The 20,424-nt window shown below is 47.2% G+C and overlaps 1 protein-coding gene across 1 annotated transcript; it reads right to left on the minus strand.

Annotated features, from left to right (window-relative positions):
• Positions 1 to 309: 309 nt before the first annotated feature.
• Positions 310 to 18,433, minus strand: Emp1 (epithelial membrane protein 1). Its single transcript, XM_057784892.1, has 5 exons — positions 18,272 to 18,433; positions 4,147 to 4,257; positions 1,576 to 1,672; positions 1,339 to 1,479; positions 310 to 573 (listed from the first exon to the last, which is right to left on the minus strand). The coding sequence occupies exons 2-5, from the start codon at positions 4,222 to 4,224 to the stop codon at positions 407 to 409; spliced, it is 483 nt and encodes a 160-aa protein (XP_057640875.1). The 5' UTR covers positions 4,225 to 4,257; positions 18,272 to 18,433; the 3' UTR covers positions 310 to 406.
• Positions 18,434 to 20,424: the final 1,991 nt, after the last annotated feature.

Raw genomic sequence — 20,424 nt, forward strand, 5'->3', positions numbered from 1 at the left:
GGCTTGGACCACTGTTGGAGCTTGGTGATAGAGGTTTGGAAGACCTCGGTGAGTGGCCCAGAAGTAACCCTCAAGAATGGAACAAGTCGTCTAGTCGTATGGTGTTGTGTAACTGAGGACAGATGGGCTCATATTTGGTGGCTAGAGGAGGACTCTCTGATGGCTTCAAGGAAGCATCAGCATAGTAGCCAACAACTTTTCTTCCAAGGGCAGGTGCTTGGCAGTAGAGAATCCCACCCCCAGAAATGGTTTGGGTTTGGGCCTCTCCCCCACTCTTCCTTCCCCCTTCCCCTCCCCCCTCCCTTCCCTTGGTTATTCCTACACAATAACTTCTGCTTCCCTCCCAGATTAAGCTGCTTCCTCCTCCCCACGCCCGCCCCACCAGGTCCCCATAAGCTTGTTCATCTTATTTCTTCCTCAGGACCATGTAGAGAATGCCAATAATGAAAGTGAAGCAGAAACAAATCCAGGTCAGGATGAAACAGTAGCCATGGTGGTTTTCGGTGGTAAAGTTCTTCTCACCGTGGGCATAATGGTGAGTGTAGATGGACACTCCGACCAGGATGCAAAACCCTGCAAGGAAAAAGGCACTGTCATGGAGGGCACCAAAGCAGTTTGTTTCTTTGTTTGTTTTTAACAATCCCATTTCCCTCAACAACAATGGGAAAGGAAACTCTCACTGTTTTTTCCTAAAAGGTCACTCTGTTGGTTTGCCCAGATTCAAGCTTGATGGGCATTGGTGAAAGAGATATATCTGGATTCTCAAATCTGCACTGATTGTGTGTAATTATTGTGAAGAATAAATCATGGAGCATCCTGCTGGCCACCTGCCTTTCCCACCCGGACCCTGGGATGTCTAGGCATGGTGTTATGGGAGCAGCATGGCCTTTTACTAAACTGGGTGTATCTGGGGTGATGGAAAAGATGGTACATTGCGATAATCGTGCACATCCTGGCCATAGCTGCATCTTTCTGAGGACGCCACCTTCTCACCTTCTGTATAGAGGGGTACTGATGCTGCCCAACCACTTGGTGGCTCCTAGGGACATCTAGCTTTTTAAACAAAAAAGCAGGTGGGGGTTGTTAACCCAAGCAGCAATAGCAAATCAACAGGTAACCAGAGGCGAGAACAGCCAAATGCAGCTTCACACAGCCATGTGCTAATCTGAGGCCTGACTGGATGGAGCAATGGTGTGAGGTCTAGTCAAAGGTTTCTGCATGTAGCTCAGTAGGCAGGTATTTGTTCAGTCTTTCAAGGCCCTGGGTTCAGTCTCCAACAGTGGGGAAAAAAAAAAAAAGATGTTCCCATGTAAAATAGCCCATGCCCTGGATACTCACAGCACACCAACATGGTGGACCCTGAGAGGAAGAAGCGGTTTCCCTTCTCCATGGTGAAGAGCTGGAACACGAAGACCACAAGGGAGATCACACAGAAGATGATGGAGAGGATCATGAAGGCTTGCACTGCCTTGAGAGCATCTGTGAACACAGGGCAGGAGCATTAGACGACCTGAAAGTCTGGGCATGGCCCTACCCTCACCACGGTGGGCTAGGCACTGGTGTCTTCACTCATACCTTCATTTCCGTATGTCAGGGTATCAGTGCAATCACCACTAGTACAGTTCTTCCACAGTCCCACGGAGGATGCTACGTCATCTGAAACCATCCAGACCTGAAACCAGAGGAGACGGAGTTGATTAAGAGTTGCTCTTCTGCTTTCTAGAAGAGAACATCATCATGCGTCAGGACCAAATCTTAACCAAGATGCCCTATGCGGCTGTCAACATGGCTAAGCCTCGTGTCTCTGCAGAAATAAGATCCTAAGTCACAAAGCTTGCAAGAAAGGGAACTGTGGGCCAGAAAAGATGCCACCTTTCCTATTTGGACTTGATTATTCATGATGCACACACACAGACGCATGCACACTCATACAGCTCACACACACTCACACACACACAACTGAAGAAAGTTCAACATAGTGGTTTAAGATCCTAAAGTTCTAAGGAACAAAAACTCTGGATGAGGAAAAGAACATTGAGCATGTGCAAGGCACTTTTAAAGGCTCACATTTAAATAGTTAGCTAATGAGGAAAAAAAATAGTTAAGTCAGGCCTGGTAGCAACTGCCTGTAATTCCAGCACCCTGGAAATGAACAGGAGGCTCTGGGGTTTAAGACGTGTCAGCTCAGATAGTAAGTTTGAGGCCAACGTGTAGGTTACATAAGACTCTGTCTCAAAAGACAAAAACAACAAAAGATGGCTCAGCAACTGAGAGCATCTAGTGCTTTTGCAAAAGAACTAAAGTTCCATTCCCAGCACCCACACTAGGAGGCTCACAAGCACCTGGAACTCCAGCTTCAGGGCTTCCAGCATCTTCACTTGCACTCCTGTGCACACACCACACGCATTTATATATATATATCTTAAGATTAAAATTAAATCTTTAAAGAACAAAAACACAAGAAACATGTCCAGCTGGAGACAACTAAGAAGCAGGAAGGCTGCTGGGGAAACAAGAATGACTCTGGTGGCCTGTGAGCCACTTTAGTCTCATTCAGAAGGTTCGGATGTGGACTGTCACCGCACAGAGTCCTTAAATATCAAAGGCTTCAAGGCAGGGGCAGCTAAAAGTCCAAGAACAACCAAAATGTATACCCCCAGGTCCATCGTGGTGCCAGCACCCCATCTCGCCTGAACTGAGAAAAACAACTCTTTGAAATAGAAAATAACTACAGAGTCCTGTCTACACATGCGCACACGGAAACAGGAAGCCCAAGTGCGCGCAATCGCCCGCTAGCTCCGCCACGCATCAGGGGCTGATCCTGGGTGGATATGAAGCATGTGTGCCTCTTGTAAATGCTGTGTGAAGTTTCCCACATCATTATCCTGTGAAGCACGGGAGTCAGCATACACAATCGACAAATTATAAAGCTGGAGGAGGCAAGATGGGCAGGGGTTGTGTCCTCTCTCGTAATACGCAAACTAGCCTAGCTTGTAGTCACACCCACTTCGCTCTGGACTTTAAAACCTATCAGAGCCTTCATCCCAGTACTTGGGAGGCAGGGGTAGGTGCATCTCCAAGTTTGAGGGCTGTCTCATCTACATAGTGAGTTCCAGGACAGCCAGGATTATACAAAGAAACCCTGGGGGGTGGGGGACACACAAAACTATTTACCCTTTGACCACCACAAGGGTTAAATGGACTCTCACCCATTCTAGAGCCATCATTTGTCTACCTAATGATTGGTTGCCTTAACTTCTTTGTTTTTTGTTTGTTTGTCGACCAAGCTGGGCTCAGATCACAGAGATCCTGCCTCCCAAGTATTAAAAGCTCATGCCACCACACCAAGAAAAGCGTGTGGCCCAGGCTGGCCTCAAACTCATGGACCTCTTGCCTCCGCCTCTTTCAAGCGATCCTTACCATCACTTAGTCACTTTACTTCTTAGTCCTAGAAACTGGCTCTTTTTCCTTGAGACGAGTGCAATACAAGCAAATTGGGAGCTGGAAATGACCACTAGGGGTCAGAGTAGACCCAGGTTCGGAGAGCAAAGACCCCGGTTCACCGGGAACAGAGTTAGTAAATCCTGCCAAATTCCATGTCCCACACCGATTTCCACTCAAAACTCGGATTCATCAACCTAATAACCAAAGCAGTGTTCTCGTTCTCGCAGTCATCTAGCCCAGAAACACGAATTTCTGCAGGAGGGAAAGGCTGGTGCGCATAGAGATCTTTAATTCCTGACTGGGAAAGCCTGTCTGTCCCACAGGGCACCTTTGCCAGCCGGCCTGCCAGAATGGCCTGCAGGGAACGCACTTTCTTCCACTTCCCTTCTTTCTGTAAGAGGAGCTCCACCCGCCTATGCACCCTCCAAAGGCACCTCGATTTCCACCTTCGGTGGAGCATTTCCCACCCCCCTACATCCCTAGAATCACTCATGGATCCTGGCTCTTTACACTTTGGGTAATTCATTGTTTGATACATGAGTAGGCGTTTGATCTCTTCCGCTCCCACACACCCCCACCCCCGCATCTAAGCTAGATGCTCTCTGCACCGACTTAACACCCCTCTTTCATTTTTCTAAAGATAAAAGCCAAACTGTTCCAAAGATCCCTCCCTGGATGAATGAACCAGAGGCCGTGACTCACGTTGGAGATGGTGGAGACGAAGAGCATTATAGCAGCAGCGATGTGCACCACAAAGATCCCAGCCAGTAAAACCAGCATCTTGACTATTTGGTGGCTCGGAAGCAGAGAGTTCTGAAAACAGAAGACAAGGGAGACCAAAAGGTTACTGTCATGCTAACTAAAGCAAATCCCACCTTCTCACTCCACGGGCTCTCTGTTAACACGAGACAAGCGTGACAATTTTTAAAATTCAAAATTGCATCAAAAACTCCTAAAAGCAGCTTTTCACCTAACCTGACTGATAGATTTAAGTGCCTAGTCATCTATGGAGAGACATCTGTTTTGCTCCCGTGTTTATAGGTTCATTTCTTTAATATACTATCTATCCCCCTTTTTTCTTTAAAAGGGGGGTGTCTGTAATAACTGCTAATGTTTTGTTTGTGATTTAGAGACCAGAAGCAGGGCATTGGATTTTGAAAAGGATTTTGTCATCTCCAGAGCTCTGCAGAAGCATCACACACAATCCCAGCTTGAATGAGGAAAGCGTCCAGGCTCCCGGCAAAATGCTCACCCAGCAGTTTGAAGAGAGATCATGAGCTGTGCAGAACAAGCCGCTATTACTCACTGGCCATAGAGCAAACGGGCTACTAATTTGGTCCCGAATGAGACATAAAATGGGAGAGACATTACTTCTGTTATTACAATGCTTTTTGGCATCTAATATTGTGACAACCTAATTACAGTCTAATGGTCCGATCACTTACTGATTTAGCATTCCAGACTAATATCTGCAACACCTGAGCCTTTGGCCCTGCGTGCCTCTCAGTGGGGATGCTGTCTGGGGGCATCTAAGGCAATGTTAGATTTCCCGTGGCTCAACAGGACAGTTCTAGAGCTTCGGAAGTATAAAGCCTGAGATAACACCAGAAGTGTCATTCACAAGTGTGTGGTGTTTGTGCAGCTTCAGTCATTCAGGACCCAGCCCAGAAGACAAACAGATGCATAAATCACCGTTTGGAAGAACAGGAACTAATAAAAGTTAGCAATGTGCGTGGATAAACGAAAGCTCTCAGCCGCAGTTTCACCAGAGACCACTAATCGTAAAGACTAGGAACTAAGGGGACTGGGAGGGGCGCACACGGAGGAGCTGTGCTGACCCAAGTCACTGTGCCATCTGTGTCGTGCCCATGACAGATGCAGACCCAGCCCAGGGAGACATCAAAAGGAAAGGACTGGAGGTTGCCCACCTTCTAGGCAGGGAGTACGTGAGGATGGCCCAACCAAGGAGGAGACGGCAGCTGATAGCCTGCAATTGCCTGCTCCCCCCTCACTCCACCTGATTTAATTGAAGCTTTGGGTGCGCTGAAGCCACTTTCATGCTACACCAGGTATTTATTAGGACACCGATGCTGTCATTATTCTGACATTTCAGGTGTCTTTTATCTCCTCCTCTCACTTTCTCATTAGGCACACAGAACCCAACGGGATCTACTGCACACCTGGGTTCTTGGCTCTTCGTGGACACTGGTTTCCACTCTCCTGAAACCTCTTCTCCACTGGCCACTTCCCTCTGATTTGGGGGGGTAGGTGGTTAGGGAGACAGAGAACATTTCCAATTTAACTATGAGTGCCAAGGTTGATGACCTGTTCTCTGGGGAGAGATTAGAACTCTCAGGTCTGTAAACCCACTGTTCTCATTCCCTGTTGGCTTTATTGGGGCTCACGCAAACCTCCACAATTCCCCACTTGGCTTTAAGGATTGGGGTTTTGTTTTGTTTCTGTTTGTTTGATTGCTTGTTTTTAATTAGAAGTTGTTAGAATCATCCCAAGTTCCAATCATCCCAAGGGCTTTGATCTCTGCCTCAGTTTCCTCATAGATGCGGGGATGGGGGGGGATGCTAATTATTCCCAAAGTGTGAGGATTGTGCTGGATTATAGAAGTGAAATACCTTGTGCTGCGTCTGGCACGTGGTGGGTGCCAATAACGGGGCTGCCACGATTGCCGTCATTGTTACTGTTTCTCTGCTACGAAGCAGAATAACTGTTGCCGACCCAATCCAGTTATCCAAGCACAGGCAGCCCCACGTCACGCACACGGAATAGGACGTTTGTTTGAGGGCTAGTTTCCCAGGCAGCATATGGGCTAAAATTATTTTGGTCCTCAGAAATTGTCGCTTTTGTCTAGTCCTTACCACTAAGAACGTTCCCTTCAGAGTCACCAGAAAAAGATAGCTTTTTCTCTGTCCATTCCTCCAAAGTACCCTCTATCCCAAGCTTGCCCCTCCAGAATGAAGCTGGCTCAAGGCAGGAAATAACAAGACTTACATAATGGGTGCTTGTGTTCAACCCTCCTTGACCCTTTAATGACTCTCTTTCCTTTTGTTTATAATCTGAAACAGCCTCCCTCTAGTGAGAGGAAGATGAGGAGCCAAGAAGGGAATATAAACTCCCAAGCCAGGCCACAGGCAGGTGGAATTCAGGAGCCTTTCTGTCTCCTTGGATGCCCTGGGACTTTCTCCACCAGAGTCCATTTTGTTCATCCCACAGCTTCATCCAGTGAGCCCTCTCCCAGCCACTCCAGCTCACTCTGTACCTCAGCAGAGGCCCTAGTTCCTGTCCCCTGCCTACTGTCAGGTAGAAGTGCAAGCGAGGTTCCCCTCAAACTAAAAAGGGACTCTTGTCTGAGATTGGGGGCAGGGAAAACTGTGTTTCTTCCCTCAAGCAAGGGAGCAAAATATCTCAGATCAATGAGGGTTCATAATGAACCAATCACATAGTTCTCCCTGTTTCTGACTGCTGTCTCCAGCCTGTATAGCGGCTGTTTAGGTAGAGTTACTGCATAATATACATGGCTTCATCTTTACACTGTCCCAAATGGGTCAACTTACACCAGTGAAATCCATTGTCAGCTTAGAGGGGCTTCCTTTCTTGTTTGTTTGTTTGTTTGTTTTTGACAGTGTTTCTTTGTGTAGCCTTGTCTGTCCAAGAACTCACTTTGTGGATCAGACTGGCCTCGAACTCACAGAGAGCTCCCTGCATCTGCCTCCAGAGCTCTGGTTTTAAAGGCATGTGCCACCATGCCTGGCGCTTCCATGATTTTTAACACCCCCTTCCAAAACACTTAGAAACACAATGGAACATTTTATGAAGTTTCTGTCTTGGGTCATCCATGGTTATCCAGCCTCTGTATTACAGAGCCAACCCCTTGCCCACTCAGTCAAGGACAATAGTTCTTAGCCTGTGGGTCACGACCCTTTGGGAAGGTCAAATGACCCTTTCATGGGGGTTGCACATCAGGTCTTTATATTACAGTACATAGCAGTAGCAAAATTGCAGTTATGAAGAAACAGCACAAATAATGTGATAGTTGGGGGTCAACACGACATGACAAACTGTATTAAAAGGTTACAGCATTAGGTAGACTGAGAACTGATGGGGAGGACGAAGCCCTCAAGGCCTTTATGCATAACTACCAGTAGTGGCCGACGAGTGGGTGTCTGAGAACCTAGCAAACAGCGTAGTTCATGTTCTCGAGACTTCCACCCACCATGATCTTTTGCAACTTGTCCATTGACTCATGCCTTGTTCAAGGAATTTGACTATTTCTGGACTCATACTGTACCTCGCTGGTATAAAACGCTTGCCTAGCATGTTTGGGGCCCTGGAACTGGTCCTCAGCACCACCCCAAAAAACAAAAGCAAACAAACAAAACTATCAGCCAGCATGTAGACAATTTTGAAAGCATGGAATGCTACAACTTGTGTCTCCCCGAAGCAATAATGGAATTCCTATTTCCCCTCCCATTTCTCCAAAATGCTATGGTTGGAATTCTCCAGTGGAGAACACATTCCTCCTCCTCGACAGGTGGACCAGACCCTGAAGCAGAGAATACGGCAGCACCACAGTTCTGAATGTCACAAGGAAGCCCACCCTCCCCTCTTGCTGCATGGACAGACCCAAGCTGTGTCATCTGTTGTTGGGGACTTCCATGCCAAGACTGCAGCTCCTCGTGGTGCTTTTGTGTTCCCCAGCGTGGGCCACCACACCTGGTCAGTCACAGTGCTTTAAAAAGCTTAGAAGTGTGGTGGCTTATGTGGACACCAAGAGCACTTCCCCGGCACCTTCTCCACCCATAAACACGGCAGTCACGCCATCTGCACTGTGTGATTGGCACGGGTGTGGTCAGGGTTGAGGGAAGCTGAGAAACAGCCAGAAGTCATGAATGACCACACTAGAAAGAAGTGGCTATAGGAAAAATAAGGATCAAAGACTTGGAGCCAAGTTCGTTGGGAATCTCTATGCAGTCCAAACTAGCCTCTGACTTGTGGCAATTCTGCTTCTACCGCCCTGAGTGTACAGAGCGCCATGATTCACTTGAGACTGAGTGAGACTCTTGCCAATGAGAAGTCTCTATGGAAGGTAAGATGGTACAAGATGCTTTCTGGGACCATGCCTGTGGATCTGGCTGGCTGAAACCAGTTTAGACATTTCTAGGGTGTGGGTAGCTAAGATTCTAAGATAGTCCATTACTGGAAAGAAAAGAGCAATAATGGTTCAGCTGTCACTTCTGCCTCTTCCCGGTTTCCTGCCCAAAGCACCACAGTCAGCTGGGGGTCACCTGTATTATCTTGCCAGGGTTCCCGGTTATTCCCACCTCCATTGTCAGGATCCTAGCCATGATGCTGTCTCTAAACTTCCACCCCTCCATGCATTCTCTGTACTGGTATTGGGTTGTCTGACCATGCCCCTCCTCAACCTACAAACCTCCATCCTTCCACTGCCAAGAGTGCTTGTCTCAGTCAGGAGATGAGACACCAGACAGCTGTTCATGGAATCCTGGAAATCTGACTTCCAAAATGAAAGCTGCTCTTATGTCTTCACTCCAGTGATTACCTAATAGTTTTTTCATCCAAGCTCAAATTCTGCCTCTTCCTTCTTTCCAGTGGTTTGAAATAGTTCCCTCCCTCCCCCCGCCCCGTTACGTTATAGCCCTTCTTCAGCCCTAATAAAGTCACTAATGGCAGCCTGGCTGATGACAGAGTTCTTTCTGGACATGTTTGACTCCCTCATCCTGAGGAGTCTGAGTCCCTAAGGGCAGAGTCCATGATAGGTACCAGATAAACCTCACTAAGGAGCAAATAAAAGAACCAAGAAGCACAATGTTTTCTTCAATATGGAAAATAACAGCCAGGTGACTGAAGGCCTTATAAGGGGTACAGATGTCTCCTTTCTCTCTTTGTTTCGTTTCTAATTTTTATTTTGTTTATACGGATGTTTTGCCTGAATTATATCTGTGGACCATGAGTATGTATGGTTCCCATGGAGACCAGAAAATGGCACCAGATCCCCTGGAACTGGAGTTACAAACAACTGTGAGCCACCAGTTAAGTGTGTGGTGGGAATTGAACCCAGGTCTCTTGGAAAAGCATCCAGTGCTCTTAATCACTGAGCCATCTCTCCAGGGCTTCCTTCTTTCTTTTAATATAACATATACTTTAGTCCTCCATCATTTCTGTAAATTATTTGGTACATCACTACAAGCATGGATTAAGCATCTTATTATGCACAAATTTCATATTATTCATCTCCACTTAATTTTTACAACTACTTTTCACAAGCATATTACTTCCACACTAAGAGAGGGCTTTAAAATTGCTTCCAAAACCAACAAACCCATCCTGAAGAACTATGGAAATCGCACTTAAACCCCTCCTGCCCTGAGGAACTACCTATCAAGGCTCTACTAGAAAAGTCCTTCTGAGAGTACACACAGCCTGTGGAATTCAGGTATAATTCAATTGGTAAGAGGGAGTGCTTGCCTAATTCAGGCATAGTGGCACACAGCTTTAATTCCAGCATTTGGGAGTCGGAGGCAGGCAGATAGATCTCTGTGAGTTCAAGGCCCACATGGTAAGTTTCAAGATAGTCAGAGCTACATTGTGAGACCCTGTCTAAAAAAAAAAAAAAAAAAAAAAAAAAAGAACAAAAGTGCTTCCCTGCCACTCAGGAAGCCCCTGATCTATCCCCAGCATCCACATATGCAATCCTAGCATCCTAGCACTTGGGAAGTAGAGGTAGAAGAATCAACCACCCAAAGCAGCTTTGTTGTAGATTCAAGGTGAGCCTGGGCTACATAACACACACACAAGCACATGTGCAAGGCACAGCCCAGCCCTGAAATTACGGCTGCTGGAGCCTCCTCTGTCCTTCCGCTGGACAATGCTCTTCTCAATGATTCTTATCTCCTGCCAGCTAACTGAAAGTTGGCATGAAAACTTTCTCACACTATCTGAGCAAAGACCTGGCACTTCTTGCAAGGCAGGAGGGAAGAGGGAAGGTAGAGCAGCTCTGACAGGAGTTGGGTCATGTGACCTTCATGAGTCAGCCCCAACTGTGCACGTCTTTCTCCATGTGACATCTGAAATGAAACCGAGGCTACTGGGGCCTCCTGAGGACGCTGCAGGGCAGCATGGAAGCCTTTCTGTCCTCTTCCTTGTCGAGACCGTTCTCACTGTGGTTTGGCTTCGGATGTGTGTGCATTCCCAATGAGGATCATTTTCGTTGGCAAAATCGACGTCTGTGTGACATAAAAGCAAACAAAGAAGGAAGCTCTGCCCTTGGGGAGCAGTGAGGAGGATGTATCTGGAGGGGGAAAGGCTGGGATTAAAGGCAGGCTGAGTGGATGGGACCCTGGGTGAGCTTTCCTGGCCATTGTTATTGCTGTTTTATGTCATGTGTACTTTTCCATCCTCAGCATTGTTCTTACATACGGATGGAAAGGGAGGCGTGCATCTCTGCGTGGGAAACAGGGTAGGGGGATCCTAAAGTCTTCCTGCTTCTGCGTATGGGATTTCAGTGTGGGAAGAAATGCAGGTTGCCCTTGGCTTTGTGTATCTCACGTTAGGGATGATGCTTCAAGTGCTTGTAGATTCTGTGGCCATCCATAATTGAGCAGAGAAAGAAATGGGAACCTGGATGATTTGGGGAAATAGTGTTTCTTCATGGTCCTGAAGCAAAGGGCCTACCATCTACAATGGCGGCCTGTGACAAATAGCTAGTTCTCTTTGGAGTGAATATAGCCTGTATGGACTCTCACACATAGCTAGAATATAGAGTCAAAGTGCAAGCTTGAAGAACCAAAAAACATGTTAGAAGGAAGGAAGAGAGGGATGGAAAGATGCAGAAAGGGAGAAAGGAAGGAAGAGAAGGGGAAAGAAAGGAAAAAGGACATGGAAAAAGAACAGAAGGAGAAGTGGGAAGGAAACAAAGAGAGAAAAAAGGGAAGAAAAATATCAGAAAGGAAAGGAAGGCAGAAGGGAGGGAGGGAATGGGAGAGAGAGATAAAGAAAGAGAGAGAACTTTAATTAGAAAGGCGAGGCCAATTGCACAAATATTCTATCTGGCTAATGGCCAGAGTTGAAAGATTTTGTCAAACCTGTCTGCTTGGTAGAATCTAGGGAGGCAGAGACCCAAGTGATAAAGAACACAGACTCTAAGCTCAAATTTCTTAAGGGTCACACGTGGACCTCATGTGGTTAGCATGAGCATTGAAGAGTGTGTCTAACACAAAGCAAGCAATATGTTACAGGTCATATTTATTCATTAGCATAACACGAAAGGCTCAGGCCAGTGAGGTGGGCTTGCATCTTCTCTGCAGCCTGGGAGCAAAGAAAAGCAAATAGCATGAATATTGTTTTTGCAGATGCATCCACCCCCATCTCTCTCTTATTTCCTCTTGTCCTCCACCATGTCCGTGGAGTGGGCGGATCTGGACAGCATCTGCAAAGCCTGAAGACAGACCTGGGCTGTGAGGCTCGAGTGCAGCCCACACCCTCTGGCTGCAGCTGGCCAGTGCTGGGGAGGATGTCCCCTGGGTGAGGACGGACGCTTCCGTTGCCTTCTACTCTCGACAAAGGATAAGTATTCGGGCAGACAGATTGTCTTCCAGGGAGAGGTTGCCAAGATAATAACTAGGGTTTGGTAAGAAAAATCAAGGTGTGGCTAGGCCCTGGAGGCTTCTGGGTGCGCCTGACAGCGGATGGCAGTAACATGCTTCAACGGGCAAAGCCTGAGAGAGCTGAAGGGCTGGGGAGAGCAGGGGCACCCAAGTATGCTGGCTAGGCCGCTGGCTTGGTTCAGTTCCAGAGAAGCTGGCTACTTCGAGTTGAGAGGTATTGGGCCGTTCTGTCATGCCCTTTGACCAAGACCCCACCTCCTAGGTAACATAGTTAGAATGAAACCAGTATCTTGAATCTCCAATCCAGCTTTATTTCCTATCTTTTATCTGATAGGGGCGTGTGTGTGTGTGTGTGTGTGTGTGTGTATGTGTGTGTTTTGTTGTTGTCATCTGTTTATGAGATGGGGGTCTCAGTTTCTTGGAACTCAAGATTCAGCTAGACTAGCTGGCTGTGAGTGCCAGAGATCTTCCTGTTTCTTTTTCCCCAAAATTGAGATTATAAATCTAAGCCACCGTACCCGACTATTCATATGGGTTCTGGGAATCAAACTCTGTTCCTTTTGTTTGCACGGCAAGCACTTCACTACCATTGAGCTCTCTTCCCAGCCCCTCCTTTGATTTTTTTTTTTTGAGATAGAATCATTATGTAGTCCCACCTAGGCTTTAACTCACAGCAATCCTCCTGCCTCGACCCTCTCGTGTTGGGATTAAAAGGCATGCAGCATCACACCCAGCTCTTGTCTGAGGGTTTGACAGTTACTAGAGGCCCTGTTCCTCCCACAACTTTGAGTTAATCGGAGTTAGACAGCCCCTCATAAAAGTCCCCGTGGTGTATACAAAGGGTCTTTCAAAGGCCATTGCTTCTTCCTGTCATACTGCTTTCTGAGGCCCACTCTGTATAGACGGCTGGCACTGTCAAACCCCTCATGCCAGCCCCGAGACTGGCTTCCATCTTCAAACACGGACCACACCCTCAGAACTGGCAGAGTCCCCTCCCTGTGGAAGCTCAGCAGCAGCTGTGGGCAAAGGGAAGTTCCTGGGCTCAGCTGCGTAGCTTTGGGAACGTTCCACAAGCAAAACTCACTGTTGTAATTTAGCAAAGCTTCCTCCCCTACCTTCTCTCAGACCCCAAGGCAAAGAACTTAGGTTTCTGAAGGCAGAGGTCTAAGATGAAGATCCTCATTGGACTCTCACCTCTCATCTGACCCTCGAGATGGAGAAACACTGGAACGTTACCCATGAAACCCAATGGCCCCAAACGTGCATCAACCATGCAAAAAACTAGGGGGGAAGATCTTCAGGGAGGACAAAAACCAGAATTTTGCCCCAAGGGCTATCCTGAGACAGTGAGCATAAGCTGCTATCAAGAAGAGGATCTGGAAGTAAGACCAGCCTTACCATGCCTCCCTTGTCCATTTGCTTTCTCTGTCTATACCCACTTGGCTCTTTCTAGACTTTTCTGCTTGCCTCGTCCCCAAACACAGCCATCTGCTCACTCCCTCTCACTCCCCTTGGGTTCTCAAAACCTCCCAAAGTGTCCCTTTTTGCTCCCACCCATGCCTGTAAGCCACGTCTGCACCTGTTCTCTCTCCTCAGGACCAGGTCAGGTTCTGAGCCTGATTTTGCTCCCGGTGAACTGATGTTTTCACAGGCCCCTCCAGAGATGGCACCTTTTGTTTCATAAACCAAACCTCATCCTTCTTTCCAAGAGCTGGGTGGTGATGTCCAGGGCTATTTCAGGTGAGTTCTTTGAAAACTGTGCCTAAGGATTCTTGAATCAGGTAGGACAGCAGAAGCCATGTGCTCCCTCCCCTGCCCTCTCTCTTTCTCTCTCTCTCCAGCACTTACAAATGAATGCAGAGCCACGCACACTAGGTAAGTCTACCGCCAGTGGGCAGAATCCCAAGGCCCTAGTTTCACTACACTAACTTTTATGGATTAAGTTAGTCATTAGTGTGAACTCAGGGATTTCTTAAAATAGAAGTGGTAGGTGCTTAGATTTTTCGGAGCCTTGGGTGTCTTGGCGGCCGAGTTCTTTCATCTTCATGTCTTAGGGACGTCTTTCTGTTCACAGAGGAGAGTCAAGGCTGGACCACAGTCCCGTCTTCCTACATCTTACATCCTCCCCACAGTGATGGACACAATTCCAGCATGTGCCAACTATGCTATGGTGTAACGGCCTGTTTGATAGAAGACTCCGGCAAAGAGACTCGGCAAAGCCCTAAGCAGCCCCGGCTATATGAGTCCAAGAGCACTGGCAGCAAGGAATCTCTTCAGCTCTGGAGAAAGGCTCTCTCCACAGCAGGAAAGAAAACGCTGACCCTGATGTTGTGCTCAAATGGAAGACTAGGAAGCAGCAGAGCCAGAGTTTGTATTTTTCTCTCTCTCCTTCAATGTCAGAGACCCCTGCCACCGTTAAATTGAGGGAAACATTTCACAAGTCAGGGTGCCAGAGACTGAAGTGTCACAGGGTCTTCTTGGACACTTATATTCAGAAAATGAGTGTTAGAAATCCAAGGAGACCCTCAATGGACTTATGTGCATTCTTTGATTCTCGAAGAACAGGAAAATCCAGAAATTCGGGGTCACCAGAAAAAAAGAGTATTCCAAAAGCAAGACTTAGGTCCAGAAAATTCTAGCTCCATGGTAATCAAGAATTACAGCCCTCCATGGAGTGCATATTCAGATTGGTGGCAGCGAACAGAGGCTTCTTTGATTTGCTGACTGTCACCACGCCAGGTTCTGAGACTGTGCAGGCATACGGTACAACCACTATAGACCAAAGCAGGGACAATCCCCCAAAGGCTGTTAGAAGCTGTGCTTCAGGGCTTGGGCTGACTTAATTATGTCCCAGTAGAGAGCAATGTTGGGTGTGTCACTCGAAATTACAGAGAAGACCATAAACATGTTCTTAGAAAACAGAAGCGCTCATAGTCAATAGTGTAGGAATGATTTGACGAGGAAGATAATTTTAATATTTTCAAAGTGTTCTTTCTGCCACCAGCGGCATCCACTATAAACCCAGCATTCAGGGTAGCTGAGAAAGAAAGATGGCGAAGTTTTAAGGCCCTCGCCTGACGTTCATAGAGAGATCCTGGCTCACAACACAAGAGCTGAGCAGGGTACATGACTTCAGTCTCAGCACTCAGGAAGTAGAAGTGGATAAATCTCTGTGAGTTCAAAGCCAGTCTGGTCTACAAAGCAAGTTCCAGGACAGCCAGGGTTATATAGTGAGACCTTGGGTTTAAAAAATAAAGGAAAGGATAAAGCAAGAGAATGTGGCTAATGCCACTCCACCAAGTTAGACTAATTAAATCTAATTAAATATTCAATAAGGATGAAGGATCTAGAGAAACAGGACTGTGGAGCATTGGGCGGGGCAGCGGCAGAACCAGAATCAAAAATCTTTTTTTTTTCTGGGTCATTTCAGGCCTGAAAAACAAGAACTTTCAGAGAAGTCATTTTTTGCTGAATTTCAGAAACTCCGCCTGCTATGACTTGCTGTCCAGCAAGGAAGGATGAGTGTGGCTGTACATTCTGAGGCACGTACATGCTGAATGTTCCCTCCCTGTGTCCCAAGGGGCTCTGAGCCATGAGACAGCCATCTGTCCATAATGACGTAAAAGTTAGATTTCTGCATACAGTTAGAGAATAAGATTTCCTTTATAATTTTGCTGTTATTTTGTCTTCGAGATAAAGTTTCACTGTGTACCCAGGTTGGCTCCAGGTTGGCTTTGAACCCTTAGCAATCTCCTGCCTCAGCTCCCTGAGTCCTCGTATTACAGCTATGAACTACCATGCCCAACTTCCAAATTTAAGATTCTATGTAAGCAACGAAGAATAGAAAGGAATGTATCTAAGCCATCTTGTGCCTTTTTCCGTGGCCACATCCCAGGCGGCGGGGTGCGAGGGGTCTTCCAGTTTTGTGGAGTCTACAGAATGTCAATTGTGCCTCCACAGAAATGTGACCTGTGTTCCTTCCCCACAGTCCCAAAGCCACCTGGAAACAGCCAAGAGGCCCTGCATTCCCGCCAGCCTCCATGGAGTCCTTCCTCAGGGCTGGAGACTGGCCTAATCCTGTCTCCACAGGAAAGCCAAGATGGTTGAGAAAGCCAACCAGCTTTCCTCAAGGTCTGGGAACAGACATCTGTCATCTGGCAGGAAGGCTGCCCATTACTACTGACCATAACAATGGTCTTAGGACATGATCTGATCCAGCTGGACCTCGATGGCCTTCTGCCAGCTCCCAGGACAGTTTAGCAGTCCGGGACAATGTAAAATCTGGGGGCTCTCTGAAAGCGGGACCAGACCGGATGTCCAGCAGCCCTGGACAGTGCTCTGCCTCCACCCTATTCTGCACTCAGGGTGAAACTGGAGCCGCCTGAGGGTGGGAAGCCATGGGGGGTACGGGGAGTAAATAGCCTCCTTTTCCAGAAAAGCTCAGAGTCAGGGACTCTCCCATTACTTGAAGGGAAAACTGCAGGAATTCAAGCAGCAATTAAAAAAAAAAATTGTACTCCAACTACACTGGACAGGGGACAGCCGGGGGGGGGGGGGGGCGACAAAGCATTATAGTCTCATCAAGGGACAATGGAATTTAAGACAGCTCCACGGGGCATGCAATCGGTGGCAGTTTACCCCACCTCTGTTCTCTTTTCGCTGAATTGTTTTAGGCTCCCTAGTTTCAACCAGATCAGAACTACACGCCATCGTGGGCAGTCTTCACGGGAAACTGTGGCTGTGGACTTCACGACGGCTCCCCTGGCTCACACCCATGCAGTCTGGAAGTAGCAAACACTGGAAGCAAAAGCAGTCGTGCCCCCAAGTCTTGAGAAGTGATCCAAGCGCTCACCCACCACTCACTCCCACCTTGGGGGGAGGGGTAGCCTTACAAAAACTTTTGACCACTCAATGCACAGACTGATTTCTTTGAAATTTTCCCTTCCAACCAGCGAGCTGCATTTCTAAAGAAAAAGGCGCCTCTCTTTATAGGCAAGCTGAATCCTGTCACTCTTATCGGGCTTGTTTACGAGAAGAAAAAAAAAAAAAAAAACGACATCTGTGTTGAAATGGACCACACCTCCACAGACATTCAACCAAAACGCTAAGCTAATAAAAACAAAAGCAAACAACTGGGTACCTTGGTTCATTTTGCATTTGGCACGTGGGTTTGTAACTATACAATATGTTGGGCAAAAGTAATAAGCTAAATAGTCCCATACGACCACTGCCACGTTGGAAAATTACACGCCCACTCAGAAAATTCTTTAATCGTTCTGATAGATCTTTGGGGTTGGCTCTGAAATGCAGCTGGCTGGGGTAGAAGCACAGAGCCTTTCAGCCACTTTACAGGAACGCCAGAGGTCCCCCAGCCCCACCCTCTCCCGGCTGCCTTCTCTCTCCCCCCCCCCCACATCTGGCCAAGGATTCCGGAATCCAAGCCAGTCTTCCCATCCCACCAAATCAACCCCTCCCAAGTTTTATTTGAAACACCCTCTGCCTCTGTTTCCCTAACGGTTTTTCTTTAAACAAACCAATCCCCTCTTCCCATCCTGTTAGGGGGTGGGGAGTGGGAAAAAGGAAGAAAGGAAATACTTAAACAGACACGAATAGACCAGAAGGGCTGGTAAGAGCAAGAGCAAAAACAAACGGAAATCCAGATGTTTATCTACCATCACCCAAAAAGCATAAAAAAACAACAAACAATCCACAAAGCAAAGAAAACTTTCCTTTCAGAGATTATCTATTGCGTTTAACCTTCTTAAAGAAAGAAAAAAAGTCGAAAGTGTCCTCATAAGACACCGTCCTTGCAGATTTCAGTTCAAAGCAATTTAGATCAAAATGGAAGATTTGAGAACATCTTTTGAGCTTGCTTTTCGTGCATTTCGACGGCACGTAGAGATTCCTCCATAAAGAACATTCCACTCAGGCTTGTTCCAAAGTCCCTGTCCCTTCCACATCCTCAGCGCAAGAATGCAGATAGCAGCAAGAGAACGTGATTACAGCCAGGGCCAGCTGATGTCCCTGATTCCCCCACTACTTTGAGCTGAAAGTTTCAAGGACTCTGTTCTCTGAGAGCCGGAGAAGGCTAACAGAGAAAAGAAGAGACCAACGACTTCAAAGACCTTTAACGGCAGAACGGAGGGAGCCTGGCCTGCACAGTTTCCCCAGCGTGGGACCGGTCCTACCTGGAGGGTCCGGAGACTGAGGCAGATGCCCTAAGCGATGGAGCTGGCTGCTGGTCGGTCCGCTCTTCGGGAGGTACGCGGCCACAGTGAGGGGAGGGACCTGCCTCCCGAGGTTATAAGTTTCCTGGGCTGGTGTGCTGGGGTGTGTGATGGGCGGTTTCTCTTCCCTGGGCTTTAAAGGAGTTTCTATGAATCAGTCTGGATTTAAAAAAAAAAAAGAAAGAAAAAAAGTTGGTGAGTTACGCCCTGCTAAGTTGGCAGTCAGTCAGAAGTGGCTGGGAGTGAGCCATCAATTCAAAGAAGCCTGTTGTAGCTCCCTGTGAGTCAGACTCACAGACCACAGTGGAAAAAGGAGCGACATTGCTTCAGTGAGTAATAGGAGTCACACAAATAGATCTGTTTACCGAAGCCCGTTTCTGCTCCCCAGAAAGGAGATTCGGTTGCCACAGACAAAAGGCAAAACACAGGTTAGGCTCAGGAGGAGAAGGGGGGCGGAGGATAGGGACAGTCTTGTGTTAAACCCCAGCTAATCATCAAACGGGATTCCCGTTCTTCCTCCCCGGCACCCGTGTCAGCGACTGCTCATCACCAGGAATTATCACATGCATTTCTCATGGGCTTCCCTACCTGCCAAGGCAGTGGGGTGAGGCCGGTGAAGCAGAAGAGCACCCCAGCAAGCTCTGAATGTGGGGGTACTGGGTCTTTAATTACGCTCTCTTGCCCTTGGAGATTGTACTCGCTGCTGGAGGAAGTCCTGGAATTAAGGACTTTGCACTCCAATCTCCAAATGATAATCATTTGGACCTTGCTCCACAGGTGGCTTTAGTGAAGCCAGGGACCTGATCAACACAGTGTCCCTGCATTACTTCCCCCTTAATCTCAGAGTTGGGGGTGGGGCTAACAGAGTCCTCTAATCCCACAGGTTCCGGCCCTGGGTGCTTACATTTAACCAGCTCCCCTTACTAGCAGTCTGACTTTGGGCAATGTATCTACCCTTTCCCTTCCTGTTTCCTTGTGAATGTAATGGGAACAGTAGGTGCCTGGTACACACATGTGACAAGACAAACATGTATCAGCAAAAGTGAGGTGGATCATGCCTGTAATCTCAATATTTGAGAGGCACAGGCAAGAGTACTGCTGTGAGTTCAAGGCCATCTTGGGCTTCATTATAAGTTCAAGGCCAACTTGGGCTACTAAGACTATCTCAAAAGAGAAAGAGAGAAGATAAAATAAAAATAACACGTAGACAAGGTAATACCTAAAATGCCAGCCGTTGGTTGGTAGCAGAAGGGGAACCACAACTTCAAAGTGACTTTGAGGCTGGCCTGGGATACAGGAGACCCTGAATAAATGAATGACTGATATAGAACCTATAAAGTTGTACACAGTGGTCATTCAATATTAGCTACAACGGTCATTTCCCAAAGACGAACCTAAATAAGAGAAGTGAATTCTCAGAGAAGGTACAGGAAGTCGCTATAGCTGCCAGGCCCCAGGAACTCTGTTGATGCTGTTCTCTCCCAATCCTGACATCTTCCAATCCAACGCATGCCTCTTGTTATTCATGTATCCAACCAATATTTACTATGCAACAGCCTTTCCGGGGCCCTGCTAAGAACTGGGTTACAAGAGTGGACTGCATTCCCACCCTCTTGGAACTTAAGTTCCAAAGAAAGTCGAGAGGGATGGGCAGCAGGCAGCCAAGAGAATGCTGATAAAGTCAGGTGGTAAAGCCTATGTAAGGAAAGTTCGGTGGTGCTTGGTTATATGTCTGTATTTCTCTAAATCTTATAGAAAAGAGAATATTTTTTAAGTTATTTAAGATGATTGAGGAAACACACACACACACACACACACTGATTGGATACTTTGCTCTTGACAAGTCCCTGAGAATGAAATTCTACTCCTGTGAAGGTAAAACTGGATGTGCACTTGGACATGTTTAGGTTTAGAGAAAACAACAACAACAGAGAGAGGCCCATATGAAGGCAAATGTTTGTATTGCTATATTTTAAATATAAATGTTACATAGGAATTTTAACATCTCATAGTTAACCCTTGGGCATCACTCAGCTGGTTTATAAAATAATTTCAAATCTAGGGAAGAATCCAATCTGTTTCGAGCCTCTGGGTGTATGAAAACATCATGACTG

The sequence above is a fragment of the Chionomys nivalis genome, chromosome 1, assembly GCF_950005125.1.
Source record: "Chionomys nivalis chromosome 1, mChiNiv1.1, whole genome shotgun sequence".
NCBI lineage: Eukaryota > Metazoa > Chordata > Mammalia > Rodentia > Cricetidae > Chionomys > Chionomys nivalis.

What these genes read in the sequence shown, in the direction of transcription:
- Emp1 (XM_057784892.1), bottom strand. Translation starts at nt 4,224, where the DNA reads ATGCTGGTTTTACTGGCTGGGATCTTTGTGGTGCACATCGCTGCTGCT. An exon ending in TCGTCTCCACCATCTCCAAC is followed by an intron (nt 1,673 to 4,146) that starts GTGAGTCACGGC and finishes CTCTGGTTTCAG; the next exon opens with GTCTGGATGGTTTCAGATGA. An exon ending in CCTGACATACGGAAATGAAG is followed by an intron (nt 1,480 to 1,575) that starts GTATGAGTGAAG and finishes CTGTGTTCACAG; the next exon opens with ATGCTCTCAAGGCAGTGCAA.